Source organism: Astatotilapia calliptera, chromosome 13 (genome assembly GCF_900246225.1).
Source record: "Astatotilapia calliptera chromosome 13, fAstCal1.2, whole genome shotgun sequence".
NCBI lineage: Eukaryota > Metazoa > Chordata > Actinopteri > Cichliformes > Cichlidae > Astatotilapia > Astatotilapia calliptera.
The window spans coordinates 32,553,755-32,570,264 of NC_039314.1; the positions used below are offsets into that span (position 1 = coordinate 32,553,755).

The 16,510-nt window shown below is 40.8% G+C and overlaps 1 protein-coding gene across 1 annotated transcript in view; it reads left to right on the forward strand.

Annotated features, from left to right (window-relative positions):
* LOC113034664 (heterogeneous nuclear ribonucleoprotein L-like) overlaps positions 1 to 16,510 on the forward strand; it is a 72,554-nt gene that overhangs the window by 38,409 nt on the left and 17,635 nt on the right. The window contains exons 5-8 of the mRNA XM_026189472.1: positions 764 to 849; positions 4,818 to 4,914; positions 5,401 to 5,473; positions 14,373 to 14,444. Of these exons, the coding sequence (XP_026045257.1) occupies positions 764 to 849; positions 4,818 to 4,914; positions 5,401 to 5,473; positions 14,373 to 14,444 (328 nt within the window). The remainder of the gene's footprint in view (positions 1 to 763; positions 850 to 4,817; positions 4,915 to 5,400; positions 5,474 to 14,372; positions 14,445 to 16,510) is intronic.

A 16,510-nucleotide genomic window follows, 5' to 3' on the forward strand; every position in this document is an offset into this window, starting at 1 on the left:
TAATTTATGACACTATGTTTGCACTGAAGCACCGCAGCAATTTCCTAATGTTGTAAACCTGCTCAACATTTGGCAATAAAACCCTTTCTGATTCTGATTCTGAGAGGAACGCGCACTCAAAAACAGATCCCAACAAATTTGCTCTCTTTCGCGAGTACGTTTGCTGATAGTAACACCATGTGATTCAGCTAATAACACGGGGATTTCATCATTTGTGAAGCCAGGCTGAAAACACTCAGCAATCTGTGCATTCACGACTGGATGTAATACCGGTAGCTTAGCTGTAGCATTTGTTGCTGAGGGCTTCAGCTTCCGGGTAACGAGGAAAGGACGTCATTCACGTAGATTACTGATTGGCAGCGCTAACTTGAAATTTCGAGTTGCTTTTCTCAAAATTTTGAGTTAATAAATCGAAATTTCGAGTTAATATGTCGAAATTTTGAGAAAATAACTCGAAATTTTGAGAAAATAACTCGAAATTTTGAGTTATGGATCCTTTTTTTTTTTTTTTGTGGCGGAAACGGGCTTCCATAAATTTCTGCTACATCAGGTGTCTCAGTTATATTTGTCATGATTGCCATTGTGATTTGGCTATAAAGAAATATATACATAAAAGTGAATGGAGTTAAAAATACAAAACCATCACTGTTCCAGTTACATGTCTTAACCTTCATACATGAAGGTCTCACCATTAGAAACTCATAGATTAACGCTAATGCTGCATTTTGTCTTTTTGTGTGTGTGTGTGTCCAAATTGATGCAGGATGTTCTGTACACTGTATGTAACCCCATTGGCAGTGTGCTGAGGATCGTCATCTTTAAACGAAATGGAATCCAAGCCATGGTGGAGTATCCTTACTGAGTGGGTGAATCTGTGTGTTCCTCACACTCTGCATCATAACAGTTTACCACACGTAGCTATCTTCAGTGTGTCACCGAGTGTTCTCATGGGGCGTGTCCAAATACATGGGCTGCATCCTTCCGGTGCCGCATTTGTAGGCCGATTACGTCACAGTGACGGGATACAGGTGTATCCTTCGTGGCCCAACCTATCCCAGAATTCAAAGCCAATTTCGGTTTACAACAATGGCGGCAGCTACTTAGTCAGGGCTCTAGAGTGCGACCAATTTGGTCGCAAATGCGACCAAATTTTTCAGTGGTGCGACTAAAAAAAGATATTTGGTTGCACCTGTGCGACCAAATGTTCGGGTAGCAAAAAAAAAAAACTGCAACCTTCCCTGTGGTCAACAACAGACACACATTTTGCCCCTATCGTGGACTAAACCAATCAGAGATAGTAAGGGGCGGGACCTCTCTGATTGGCCGTGGTCCAGTTGAAAGTGCAGGTGGAAGTGGGAGGTGAGTAGCTTGAATAAAGCGATATCAATTCATTAAATCCTGACTTTTAAATATAACTGTGTTTTTGCCAGAAATGCCAGATTCTCAGATTAAAGCTCACAAAACCATTTCAACAACAACCAAACAGCAAATGAGAGCAGGTACACGGACTCCACACAAAGACGTAAACACAGACCCGACGCATCAGAATCAGCTTTGTCTTTCTAGGCTTTCTCACCCGACGGCCCGTAGACGGACACGCTGTCGGAGCTTAGCGGTTCTGATGCGTCCGGTCCGCGCTGTGTTTACGTCTTTTTGCGCTGATTCTGAGCTGCAGGTTTTGTGTCTCCAACCAAAATTCACCGAGCCAGCAGCAAAAGAAGCAGCAAACTGCGCTTCACATTTGATCAATGTCGTCATGAATTTTGCTGTTTTGCTTCCACGACTATTAAAATCACACTCCATGCACAGCTAGCTCTCTCTCTCTCTCTCTGTACTTCAAGAACAGTTTCCCGTCTCCAATCTCTGTTTTCTGTATTATTCATTTGCTTATTACCCACCAGTCTACCGTTGTTTACAGCGCTGTGGCTGCTGTCTTTTTCTTTTCTTTTTTTCACTTAAATGACCTCGGACAAGAAAGCCTATTTTTTCTGTTGTTCAATACTGAAGAAATTTAAACTTCATATGCAGAACATTGTAGAATATTTTTAAGGTTATCTGCTATAAAAAGCCAGACCAGGAAAATCTCCTTCATGTTTTTCTGTGTTTTATTCTCAGTTACTTTCACACAAAGGCATCTGCTGTGATGTTCACAATTCTGATGAAGTCAGTGCTGATAAATGATCAGAATTATAATATTTCTGACTGTCTGAGGCTAAGTTGAATCGAATCGGGACTTTGAAAACCGGAATCGAATGGATTGTAGAAATCAGTGATGATACCCAGCCCTATGAGCAGCCTAGGCACGACAGACGTGGATGTAGCTGTAATAGGAAAAGAACTATTGCTAACTTTTCTGTTAAGGCCTGATGCTTCTGAAATTAATACCCAGTGCTCTGACACGGTGTCATCAATCTTTGAATGCTGAGAAAGCACAGTGTATCCAGAAAAACACATTATATTAATTATTATAAAATCTGTGTGCGCCTAACTTTTGTGGTGGTACGCCCATGACAAAAAGTTAGTCTAGAGCCCTGTTAGTTTTAATATTACTCTTATTACTGTTTCTGGGACACAAAACAAACTTTTAAGATATTTTCAGAATGTAGCTGCGTAAACTTCAAATATCTGCTCGGTTTATCAAGACATCACATATTTGTAAAAGCGTTCCGACGTTTTCCGAGACGTCTGTTACCCACCAGCTCGATAGCTAGCCCGGGGTTCAAGCCTCACTAGAGCCGGCGAGAACAGCGGACTCCCAGCACATCGTTTTCAAAACACCCGCCGTCTTTCACTACTCAGGTTAAACATGACATATGAGTCACTTAGATAATTTCAAAATGTTATTGTTTGGCTTTTTTCAGTCTTTTATTTGTTCCTGAGTAAATCGGTTTGGCTGAGATTAAAGTTCTAGTTTTTACACAGCTGAATAAACGTCAAACAGAAAACTGATTAAACAGTAGTGTGAGACGGTCGAGAGTTTACTCCAGTGTCCTGTTATATTTTAGACAGCAAGGAGCAGACGGCCGAGTTCATTAAACGCCCCTGAGACAGCGGTGACGCAGATCTGAAGGCTTCACCGTCCAATTTCACAGCTGCTCGCTTCCGGCCTACCCGGCCTTCGGAGGACCTGGCGCACCTAGACCGCGAAGGCCATGTCCTCAGGAGGATGCAGCCTATGAATTTGGACACGGCAATGTTTTTTGTGAAAGCCCTAAGATCCTGCCTAAATTCACGTTTGGTGTTTAAACTATAAAAATAGGCATTTCTGACCACATCCAAAATCTGCAGTTTTTCACAATCTGTGGGTCCTCTTTGAACATAACTCTCGTGAATTTCAAGGGTTGACTGTATCCTTGACACTCATCCAGAGAGATATGTTTTCATGCATTATTTGACATGAATCATTTAGTGCTTTTCTTCCATCATCCATCCTTTCTTTTCCACTCTTCCTTATCAGGGTCGGTGGGGGGGCTGGAGCCTATCCCAGCTACCACAGGGCAAGAGGCAGGGTACACCTGCACAGGTCGCCAGTCTGATGCAGGGCTACATTCTTTCTTGTCATTCATAACCCTCATGCTTAAGGATCCTAAAACAGAGAGTTTTGGAAACACTGCTGAGGGGGGTTTATGTTAACGGCTGTGGGAGTGCGTGTCAGCCTGCAGTGGCAGAAGACAAGACTCTTAGACACGACACAGAAACCCATGTTCATATTCTGTTGGCCACTAAATGTAAATTGGATTGTGTCTTATGTCACAGTAGGGGTAGGTTAGTGGGTGGTTCTTAATCGCCCATACAAGTGTCTGTCTCTTTCTATTTGCACTGTAACAGACTGGGACCAGTCAAGTTTGTATCCTGCCTTTTGTCCTACAGTAACTGGTCTGATTCTTTTCTACTCAGAGTCCTCAAAGAACTTAATACAGCGTGCCACATTCACAAGCACTTTCTGCTGTGATTTTAAGTGCTCACTAACTAACATTCACACACAGATGGATGCATCAGAGAGCAACTTAGGGTTGGCTAATGGTATCTGGCATGCAGACTAGGGTGAACCAGGGAGCGAACCACCAACCTTCCAATCAGTAGATGACCTGCTCCACCCCCACCCAAGCTTACAGCACCTGGTATTCCCAGGTGGTCTCCCATCCAAGTAATAACCAGCCCCAACCCTGCTTAGCTTCCCAGATCAGACGAGAGCAGGCGTGCTCAGAGTCCTTAAGTATACCAGGCTGGGCTGGACGGTAATCTGGCATACTGGACATTTGACCAATGGGGTGACACACTTTTGGTCAGATGTGTAAATTAAAGGGATGGTGCCCTACATGCTACAGCAGCCCATTCTTTCATTTCCATTACTGGCACTGTGTTTCCCACTCAAATCTCTTAACAGTACCTACCTTTGCTGTGCACTCACACAACTTGTAGAACGGAGTGTATTTTGAAAAAGGTGGAGCTGAAAAGCCAGAAAAAGAGAAAGAAACAACAAATAAATGCAGCAAAATGTGTCTAATTAACCGGCAGGTTAGCTGTCTGGTCTGCTGGTGCTGCATGGTCAACAGTCAAACCAGCAACTAGTAACAAGCCCTCACATTCACAAAAGGCTGCTGTTGCTAGCACCAGCCATGGAGAAGTGCAGGATTAACCACAGTCCCAACAAGAGTGAGGAAGATGCAGAGCAAGGAATAATGTATGTATTTTACCCATGCGTCTATGTGGTTTCATTGCCATTATTGAATGTAGCTATGGATAAGTATCTGCAAATGTATGTCATTTATATATCTCTGTGTTTGAACGTCCTCTCCTTAACCAAGCTTCTGCAGATTTGAGTCAGTTCAGTGTGCTCAGAAGGCGAAAGCAGCTCTGAATGGAGCTGACATCTATGCAGGTTGCTGTACACTAAAGATTGAATATGCAAGGGTAAGAGAAACATCAGCAGCATCCACAGTGTTTTTGTGCTATGTAGACAGCACTGATTTACCCTGACTGCAAGGTTTCCTGCGGCAAACGATACTCAGAATGTGTTAAATCTACTTTCTACCAACCTGAGTTAGTTTTATATACAAATAAATCAAGTGTACTGAACCTGTTTGGGTTCTCAGCATAACCAGTAATAGATCCTTACCCACACCAGAACTAAATCTCAAATGTTACTCTTAAATTTTGCACATTTCAAAATACATTTTAGAATTTAAATGAATAAATTAAATTGGTTAATTTCTTTTTGTGCACTTTATGCTTTGTGTCATGAAATGACTGTACAGGTATACAAATGTGTGACAAACTCATAAACTGTTGATGCACTGCAGTGTTTGGAGTTTTCTTCAGTGGCTTCTGAGACTCTCCTTGGTATCACAGATCCATCCAGCTAGATCGTGAATCTTTTTTCATCTTTCTTTTCAACAGCCAACACGTCTGAATGTTATTAAGAATGACAACGAGAGCTGGGACTACACAAAACCATACCTGGTCAGACGAGGTAGGTCAAAGTCTCCCTTTTAACTTCAGCCGTACGGTCAGACTCAGACAGGTTGACTGTTTGAGGTGCTCCTATCTTTTTGCAATACTTGAGCTGCTGTAATGTTGAAGGTAGGACTGTTTTCAGCATGAATTCTCTGTGGGGACATATTCACCTTCACTACAGCTCTTTTAGGAAACCTTTTAGTGATTTGTGAATCCGTGGCCAAATCTTCAGTTGTTATTTGCCTGTTTCTGACTGTGGATTCAGTGTAGTCCTGAAAATTGTCCCGGAACATAGTTCTCCATCACACCGAGACTCCTACGCCTCCTGCCTCTACATCTCCAATCAAAACACTCTCATATCAGCCAATTTCCGACCTCTGACAATCTTGCACCTCTGGCTACTGTGGGGAAAGAGAGAGAGACACATTGAGGGACAGTGAGAGAGCAGAGAACGTCAGGCTGGCCATGCACAGCAACTTTCTTCCATCTACACCTTTGCAACCCAGCAAAGAGAGAAAGAGAGGGAGAAAAAGAGATGGATCTCACTCCTGCTGACCACCATGCAGCTGCTGCTTCAACATGCCCAGGAGCCACCTTCCCTGCCACTCGCTGCAGGATAGCACTGCCTCCTTTCCACCTATTTTACCCTGTGTTCTTAATCTCCTTTTGTCTGCAGAAGTAGTCTCACATAGCCTGACACCTGGTCTGCACAACGTCTTTTGTTCTCCAGAGCCTCGACATGTTAGATTTAACTTTCAGTGTTGCTTTTTTATAGCAATCTTGCATGTTTTTTACCAAACATCAACATAACAAGTGAAATCAAATCCTTGTTTCCTCTTCAAAATCTGATGAAAACACCTTATTGGGTAATAAGTTGAGTTTCTGGCTATGTGATTCTACATTATGAGTATCAAAACTCTGCTCTCTGTTGCTTTATTTTGTCTGAATTGGAGCTGTCACAATATCAGATTTTTAATGACACCTTACTGCAAAAATGGTATCCAAAAACGATAAACTAAGAACTATCTTTACAATGTTGCTTATAATTAAGATAGAACACTAAATTGAGAATTTCATTGGCTGTTACAGGTCTGAAAAACGGAGAGAAGCAGATACAGTAGCTATTCAGATGACAGCTAAATATTCTGGTAGATAGGCATGTGAATAAATAAAGACTGTGAGTAGGCGTGTCAGCTTCCTTCACATGTGTATCTGGGTTCAAGTGTCTAAATTTGCCATGTAGTTAAAAAAGCAGTGTTGGTGTTATTGCAGATCCTCAAATATGAAACGTTAAATAGCAAATCTCAAATGAGACTGAAAGACTCTAAATCAGTATTAATGTGAACAGCAAGTTATGTAACTCGAGAACTACCAAAGGATTTAGGTTAGTTAGCATGAACATGCTCTTACCAAAGACAGCCTCTAGTGTGTCTGAGACAGAGTTAGCTGTTGACCGCCAAGCCTTTGAATTCTTGGTGGAAAGAATCAAACAGGTGAAAAAGTGCTGACTCACCGTCAACCACACGGCCTGGTTCTGCTATCAGCCAACCAGCAAAGGTACACGAATCTGCAAACTCTAAGAAATACTAACTGTGAAAGCCAGTATATTGTGACAGCCTTAATCAGGAGCTCTACATTTAGCCATCTAAATCTCCTTGATTTGTATATTTTGATAGAAAGATTCATTACTATGTATCAGTGACTTGTTTAAAGCCAAAAGTTGTTACGTTGTATTACTGCATGAGTGTGTTGTGTGATCGCAGTCCTGTGTGGTCCATTATCTGAAACTGTGTGATGAGACTGATGTTGGAGTCAGTTCATCCTGAATTCACTCAATTCAAAAAAAACTGTTGTTTTTTTTTCAGACAGCACTGATTAAAAATTGCCCGACATCTGAAAGCGGTAAGCTCACAGCCCCTGGCTTCAGTCTATGGCAACATTAACAGCTGCTGCCCAGAGTATCAGCTTCACCGTGAAATGTTCTTTTGATATCCACAGAGCATTATTTATTATTTGTTACAGTCTCTGTGAGACTCTGACATTCCCCGAAGTGCCATTAACGACCACTAAATATTTTAGTTTTGGCTGCCTAATATAACCTTAAACAGCCTTGTTTTAAAATGATTCATTAAACGATTGTTTTTGTGATGAACTGGTCCCAACTCTGTTTAGTTGAAATAGTCACTAAATACATTTTATCTGCTGTGTTATATGATTTCATGGGGGTGCACTGCATTGACACAGACTGGGGCAAGTCACCAGTGAGGCTGGGGTGTGTTGGGGTCTCTGGTGGAGTATGAAAATGTATTTCTTTATGTATTTAGCTTCCACAATAGTGGTTGCTAGTACCTTTACTGCTCAGTTTTAGTTTGCTTTATATTCCCTCTGTACTAGCTGCTCTTTTCTTGTGCTGCTTTAATCATTTCCACCATCCAGCACCTACATGAATGAATTTGTGTTCCTTTGATAGAAGTTATATATTTGGAGATAAAGTATCTGAACTTCAGGGACCACGCCTCCAAACACGCTCCTTCTGGTTCTCATCTATATGTGTTCCCCCAGTTCTACAAGCTGTTCGTTCTCGTTTACATGCCCCTCCCTCCCCTTTTCAATTCTTTAACTTCTTAACTTCTATTTAGTACATGATGAGCCGCCAGTCTCCTCTGAGGCCTTCCCCAAACCACAGCTCAATACATGGCCAACCATTCACCATTATCTACTAAAACGCTGTCAAACCTCAAATGAGGACGTGGGCCCAGCTAGTGAACTGTATTTTTATACATACACTTGTGCACGTGTGTTTGAGGGGGACTGTATTTAAACATGGCTGCTACAGTAAACCATCACTGGGGAGACTGCTTTGGACCTTCTCTAAATGAGGCACTTTGGGGAAGATTCACATAAATATGAAGTATTATCTTGGCATGAAATACATTTTTAGATGATCAAACAAATCATATTTTAAAATGTTTTATCTCTTATTTTTATCTTTATAGCCTTACAGCTTTTACCAGAATGTCCAGCCCTGGGCCCAAACCTAGATTTGTTTTTGGCTGTAATATGTTGTGTCAGCTAAAACAGGTTAGAATACTAGCCCAGAAGACTGATGCAGTTCTGCACATTACTGGCAGCAGCCAGGTGGTGTGAACGGCCTCTAAAACTGGGTAAAGCCACAGAGCCGTTTGGGTCCCTCCCACACCACAGAAGAAGACCAGTCACGCTATCACAGTGACTGTGCACCCCTTTGTTAGTTCCTTGTGCTAGTGAAAAAAATGCAGCAGTGTTTCAAGCTACAGTGTTCTGAGGAGCACCAGCAGCACATCAAGGAACCCAGAATATCGGTTGTCTGAAACTCTGTTCAAGTAAAAGATCCCCTGTTTGGTTCGAGAAGGAGAGGTTACGTCAGGAAGAGCAGCCACTGAAAACTCAAATCAAACATGCAAAGTTGCCCTCTGTGATAAGGGAGCAGCTGGAAGTAGCACAGAGTTCTTTTTCCCTGTACTGCTGATAAAATAAACATGCTCATCAGCCACAGGTTCTGTTGCTTTTGACTAACAGAGCCATTCATGGATATGGTTAAACTACCCAAACAAGGTCGCCCTGGCTGCATAGGGGGAAGTGGTTGATGTTGTCAAAGGGTACGTTACCAGAGGAGAGCATATAGCTATGGGCTCATAGACTGACCTACATATTACTTGTACCTTTTACTGTAGTAGCTGCGTTTAGCATGAGGTTATTAACCTTATGGAAATGGAAGCGGACTGATACTGACGTGATACTTTTCTACTTTAAATTCAGTTCAGTTCAGTTCAATTTCTTTATTGTCCCACAAGGGGAAATTAGTTTGGCAGAAGGATAAAAATAAACAGAACAATAATATAAAATAATAATGACAATAATAGTGAGATAAAATGATCATCACTTTAGACAGCAAGTCACGTTTAACCATACATTCATACAGTGAGCTCTATCTACTTTCATCCACAGACAGCTGAGTGCATCTTCGAACGCCATTCGTCTCTGACTTTCTCTGCTTCTCTGTGCCAATGTGCATTTCCATCAACCTGCCCCTTTTCTTCTACCCTGTCATACTCTGCTGCTTTCACTCCTCCATGTTTTGCACGTTCATCATTTTGTTCCTGCAGAGTTTTTGGGTGAATAGAAATGTCAGTCCCCGACGTGTTCCTGTGAAAGCACGCTTCTGTGGGTTGGGTATTGATAGCTGTTGGAATACAGACTGCATCAATAGTATGTCCGTTGTCCCACTTGAGAAGATGGGGTGCTAGAGCTGCTCTATGCCCTGCACTGGAAGGTCTGACCATAGTGTAGTCCTCTCGTTAAACAACAACCTGTAGCAACCACAGTTGTTGCAAAGGTAGGCAAATGCGGCTATGTACACTTTGCATGTTTGATTTGTGTCTGCAAACTGCACTTAATGAACCACACACCTAAGCTTAATGACTGTTGACCACTTGTCCTCACATCCTGTGTAATTAATGCGCTGGAGAGACCATTCTTGGCTCACCTGGGACCACAGGTGAAAACGTCTCTTGACGTTCTTCGTTTTGTATTCAGACCAAATCTGGGAGTGCATGATACAATTATTAACAGCTTCACTCCCATGTAGATGGTATCTGATGCATGTTGAGAATCCCCTTCTGTGGGTTCTGAAGTCCGTTCATCCAATAACTGCTGCTACTATTAATCTATCATAAAGAGGACATGATGTCAAAGGGGTTTGCTTTGATTCGCTTTTGTGAGATCACACGATTGTAAAAATATACTGTCCATGAAAGAAATTGGATCATAGCACAGTGATTAGCATCCAGTGGATCCTCTATCTTGGGAGGAGGTGCAACTCCGTTGGAGAGCTGCATCACAATTCAATCACAGACAGAAATTTGGGTGAATCTTATGTTACATATGGGTGATGTGCATATAATGTAAGCTGAACATTTAACAAACGCAAACAGAGACCAAAACATCAGCAGGTGTAGGTGACGGATATTTAAACATACATAAGCTGCAATCAATACAGTCAGATGTACTGGTTTGTTTTGGCTCGTCAACTACAGATCCTCTCACAACATCTTAGCCTGTTGTCAGACAACCCAAAATCATGCAGTCAGGGTCACCCTCAGCAAAGACGCACACTGAGCTTATCATTATCATCATAGCAGATACTTTAATACACAAGCAGGCTCAGAGTGCAAAACAAAATGATCTAAATCTGCTAAGCTTAGCAGGGGAAAGCAAAAAGAGTATTTTACTGTTAAATTCTTGCCAGAATACAAAAATAGTTAGTGAATTATTTATATGATAAATTTAACACCACCTGGGAGCTGAGAATTTATTCTTTAAATCAAAGGAAAGTTGCATTGAAGCGTGTTGTATGTTACTTTAATGACCTGATAGGTCACACAGTACTGTGAACCCTTTGATTTCACTGCAGTGCATATTTCTACAGTGTAATGAAAAACTGTTTGTCACCTACTTGACTTCACTGAAATGTTTCAGATTGTCAAGCAAATTTTAGCCGTTGACAAAAACACAGTAGATATAAAACGATGATTTCATTTATTCATGGAAAACAGACAAACACATAAATACACAAATCCAACCTCATGTGGAAAGTAAACGTAAAACTGGTTGTGTCATCCCAGTTTGATTCACTGAAATGGAGTCCAGTTTGTCTCCACTATCCTGAGCAGAGATGGGTTACGCGTTACTGTAATCCGATTACTTTTTCAAGTAACGAGTAAAGTAAGGGATTACTGCAAAAACGGTAATTAGATTACCGTTACTTTCCCGTAGGAACGCTGCGTTACTGCGTTACTAAAACCATGATTTATTTTGCGAGAATGTCTCATGACAGTGACGTAAGCGAGTGCGACGTTCGTGACAACAGCTGTGTGCAGATCAACAGTGGATCATATATCGAGTGCAGAGAGAGTATGAGCGTGCAGCGTTTAAAGTGTGGAAGTACTGACCTTACTTTGAGTTTGGTTCCATAAAAAGTGACAAAAACATTAGTGTCCGCTGTGCGTGGGAAGAAAACTTCTTTTTACAACGAAAAAAACCCCTAAACTTCCAACAAGCACCGAGTAGCTACGACGTAATGGGAAACTCACAGAGACACTCGCGGATTCTTCCACTGACCGCGGCACACCTGCACCAGGGTAACCCTCCGCCTACCCCACTCCTGCTTTACAGGTGAAAATAGAGCAACAGGACCGCTGAGTCTTTGACTTTATTTATTTTCTGCTGTGTTTTACTTGCATCTATTTGAAAGACTGAGTGTAAACACACAAAATATTTTATTTTATGAGCTGGAATGTGCAGAAAATAGGTTTAAATGTTAAACTAATTTCTTCCAGTCAGTGAATGTTGCATATAATCTAATGTTTGCTTGATGCATAAAGTTAAAAGATTAAAACTAATAAAACAAGTTTTAAAAAGATACTTTTCCATTTGATTACATTTTGTATGATGGATTATGCAGAAAAAGTAGAATTGGGCTGAAAGAGCTATCCTTTATCACCTCTTCAGGTTGTAAATCCTGTTTTTAAAAAGTAACTAAGTAACTAAGTAATTAATTACTTTTGAAAATAAGTAATCAGTAAAGTAACTGGATTACTTTTTTGGGGAAGTAATTAGTAATTAGTTACTGATTACTTTTTTCGAGTAACTTGACCAACACTGATCCTGAGTGGGTGCATATTTCAGCCATGTGACACAGTGATTGATCCACAGCACTGCAGACAGACGTGTTGTGGATAAGACGCTATCCTGGCAGTACGTATGGGACCGATCGTCAGAAAGTCTGTGTCATGTCAGTGTGCCTCCAACATGTGTGTAGCATATACAGTATGTAATGCTTTGATGGATGAGAGTTTTGATAATGGTCATGTTTTTATCATTGTGATGATAATGTAATGCAGGTTGATGTTCTTTTGTGCTGAGGGAGAAAAAAGAGAAAGCTTGATGCCTCACAGGTACTGTCTCTTTCTTATCTCTGTTCACATGTGTTTGTATTGTTTTTCCTGCTCTTCTCTGAATAAAACCACCACAAAACTGTTTTTCTTATTTTTTCACCTCCATTACCACCATAAGTAGTTTTGTTGTTATTTTTTGGGAGCAGCTGGGATTAAATAAATAGAAATAAATGTGTACAAACACACACAAAAAACTACTGTAGAAAATCAGCAGCTGCTCTTCATTTCACTTTGAAACCTCACATTTCTGATCTTTTTCATTTGAAATTCTGATCTCTGCATGGCAGATGGCATCGATAAAATCTTCTTTTTCTTGAGTTGTCATGTGCATAGCATGACCGTTTTAATTTGGCCAACTCAACTCAACCGGAAACACAATGAAGGCATATAAAGGACATTAATAACCTTCACATGTAGTCTGCCGCTGAGCATGCTTGTTGTGCTCGTGTGGATTTACAGCTGTTAAAACTGAGAGTTTATCTGATGTATTAAGCAGCAGCATTCTTAGTTGTCTGTGTTATTCCCAGTCCAAGAAAATGTCACAATGATATTTATTATAATACTGTAATATAATGTAATATTTAGGAAAGCCAGGGCAATATTTCAGTGAATCTGTGTGGCAGAGATTTGTACCAAAGAAGTGGCATGTTAGTGTCTCAGATCTCAGCTATTAGCAGCATCTGCCATGGCTCTGCAGGACTGTGTCGTTCTCTTTCATGGGCACAGTATCAGATAGAAGCTACCCCTCAGTTCCAAATGAATCCCACAATAAACATAGATGGAGGAAACAGATTTCCTCTGTGATGTTTCTGCAGGAATATGAACACTGGAAGAAACGGAGGCCTTTTTGTCAAACTGTAAATCCTGCTTTAAAAGAGCGTTCAGCTGAACTGTTTCATGAATGCTCCAGATGTGAGTCGTGATTGATCAAACTCAAAATTGCAACATTGCATCATTTTAAATGTAGCACTGTTAATAACTGGCTCTGATTTTTAAAGATATAGTCAAGAATCCAAAACACTGTCTCCTCCCTGTAGACGCTCCGCGAGGCCTTTGAAGCAGCCAACTTCAGCTGCTTCTTCTTTGTTGGTCTCTTTTCCTTCAGTAACTGAAAAGCATGCTCTGTCGGGTGGAGATCAGGTCTTGACCACTGAAAGGTTTCCCACCTCTTTGCTTTGAGACACTCTTGGGTTTCTTTGGCAGGATCCATTTGTACTGTGAAGCGCTGTGTAGATCCATTTGACTGAACCTGAGCAGAGAATCTAGCACCATACAATTCAGACTTTTACCAGCAGACACATCATCAATAAACGCCGGCGACCCTGTTCCACGGGCAGTCATTCATTGCTGCCTTCCACCATGTCTGATAGATGTTGTGGTACACTTTCCATTTCTTTTGAATTCTTTACTATTTTCATCATTCTGGTGCATTTATTTGGGTTTCAGCTGAAACTCTTTTAGATGGTTTCCACCTTGTTGTTAACCTCCTGTATTTCCGTTTTTAGGATTAACTTGCTTGTTTGGAGCTGGGAACTGAACTGTCAGCCTTCTGATTAGTGGAGGACACTTTCTCTTGTCTTCTGGTTGTGTTTTTTTACTTTGTGACTGTCTGTCAAACAGTATAATGAAGTAGAGTATTATTTATTTGTCACACATTAAGACTTAATCATCAAGTTAATCGCTGAGATCTGGGAGCACATAAGCACTGCCAAACATAGGCTCAGTCAGACAGTCAGACCCAGCCCGTTCAAGCATTCGGCCTTAATGGACCATTTGATTGGTACTAACAGATCTCTAACGAGGCAGTGAATGAATGAAACACTTTCCAAGTGTTCTTTAATGTCATTTAAATCAGTATATGTGAAATCTTCTCGCATTCACATAATTGGTTTGTGTTATCTGTATTTGTATGTATTTCAGACCGTGGAAAGGGAAGACAGAGACAGGCCATTTTAGGCGAACACCCATCTTCCTACAGTGATAATGGTTATGGTAAGTAAGGATTTTTCACAAGCATGAAGACACAATGCACAGTACAAAGACAGGAATAATCACAATTAAATAGAAAATAAAAACTCATTTGATGGCAAAAAAAGACACTCGGTTAACTCTTTGCCTTCTTTCTCTCGTAGTTGATGTTTTGTCTTTCCGTCATCTGCCAGGTGTCTGACCTGGTTCTGCTGAAGATAGCTTTTTGTGTTTACAATGACTTCTTCCTTTCGACTGTTGTGAAGGCAAAGCACATGGCAACAGTGACCTGGTTTCTCTCTTTGATGCTTCGAAATCTACCTGTTTTGAACTCCCACTATGTCGATACATCCACGGGGCTAAAAAAGTTGGAACACTGAGTAAAATGTAAAAAAAAAAACCCAAAAGAAACCCCAGAATGTGATGATTTACAAATCCCGTAAAGCCATAATATATTCTTATATACATATATAAAGTTAGAAATATCCTGTCTCAGAGTGACGCTGAAAAACTTGTTCATGCATTTATTACTTCCAGGCTGGACGACTGTAATTCATTATTGTCAGGAAGTCCTAAAAACTCCCTGAAAAGCCTTCAGCTGATCCAAAATGCTGCAGCAAGAGTCCTGACAGGGACTAGAAAGAGAGAGCAGATTTCTCCTGTTTTGGCTTCCTGTTAAATCCAGAATTCAAAATCCTGCTCCTCACATACAAGGTCTTAAATAATCAGGCACAAAACCTGGAGCTAAGGGGGCAAAACGATCGCATGAGTGCTGCTGTTTGACTGAGGAAGAATAAAGTAGTGGTGGTAAGCCAATAACATGACCACTTAAAGACAAAGCAACAAGGTGACATATACCAGTTTATAAATTGTGTTGATAGGCCTCGTAAAACCAGAGTCATGATAAACAATATATACGCGTGTTTGTTCCTCAATAGTTTCGTCACGTTTATCAAATCAAATCAAATCACTTTTATTGTCACATCACATGTGCAGGTACATTGGTACAGCACATGTGAGTGAAATTCTTGTGTGCGAGCTTCACAAGCAACAGAGTTGTGCAAAATACAATAATGTAAACAAGCAAAATACAAGAATGGCTACATCTGAAACTAATAAATATATGTACAATATATAATAGTATATGCATTTCTGGATGTGTATACTAAATATTTTTCTACGTGTGTGTGTGTTTGTGTACACATATTTTACAAATTAAATAGAGTAAACAATAAATAAAATATATAAAAATATTGTTTACGGTCTAAGGACAGCGCAGCAACACTCTGCTTATGAGCAAAAACAACCCCAGAGGGTTAAACATTTTTTTAAAGTAACGCAATAGTTACTTTTCAAGTAATTAATTACTTTTAGAATCTTGTAACTCAGTTTCTAACTTAGTTACTTTTGTGGAGAAGTAACTAGTAACTATAATTAATTACTTTTTCAAGGTAACTCGCCCAACACTGTGTAAAAGTACAGGGTGGTCCATTTATATGGATACACCGTAATAAAATGGGAATGGTTGGTGATACTAAAGTCCTGTTTGTGGCACATTAGTATATGTGAGGGGGCAAACTCCTCAAGATGGGTGGTGACCATGGTGGCCATTCAGAAGTCGGCCATCTTGGATACAACTTTTGTTTTTTCAATAGGAAGAGGGCCATGTGACATATCAAACTTATTGGTAATGTCACAAGAAAAACAATGGTGTGCTTGGTTTCAACGTAACTTTATTCTTTCATGAGTTATTTACAAGTTTCTGACCACTTATAAAATGTGTTCAATGTGCTGCCCATTGTGTTGGATTGTCAATGCAACCCTCTTCTCCCACTCTTCACACTCTGATAGCAACACTGCAGGAGAAATGCCAGCACAGGCATCCAGTATCCGTAGTTTCAGGTGCCGCACATCTCGTATCTTCACACCATAGACAATTGCCTTCAGATGACCCCAAAGATAAAAGTCTAAGGGGGTCAGATCGGGAGACCTTGGGGGCCATTCAACTGGCCCATGACGACCAATCCACTTTCCAGGAAACTGTTCATCTAGGAATGCTCGGACCTGCACCCATAATGTGGTGGTGCACC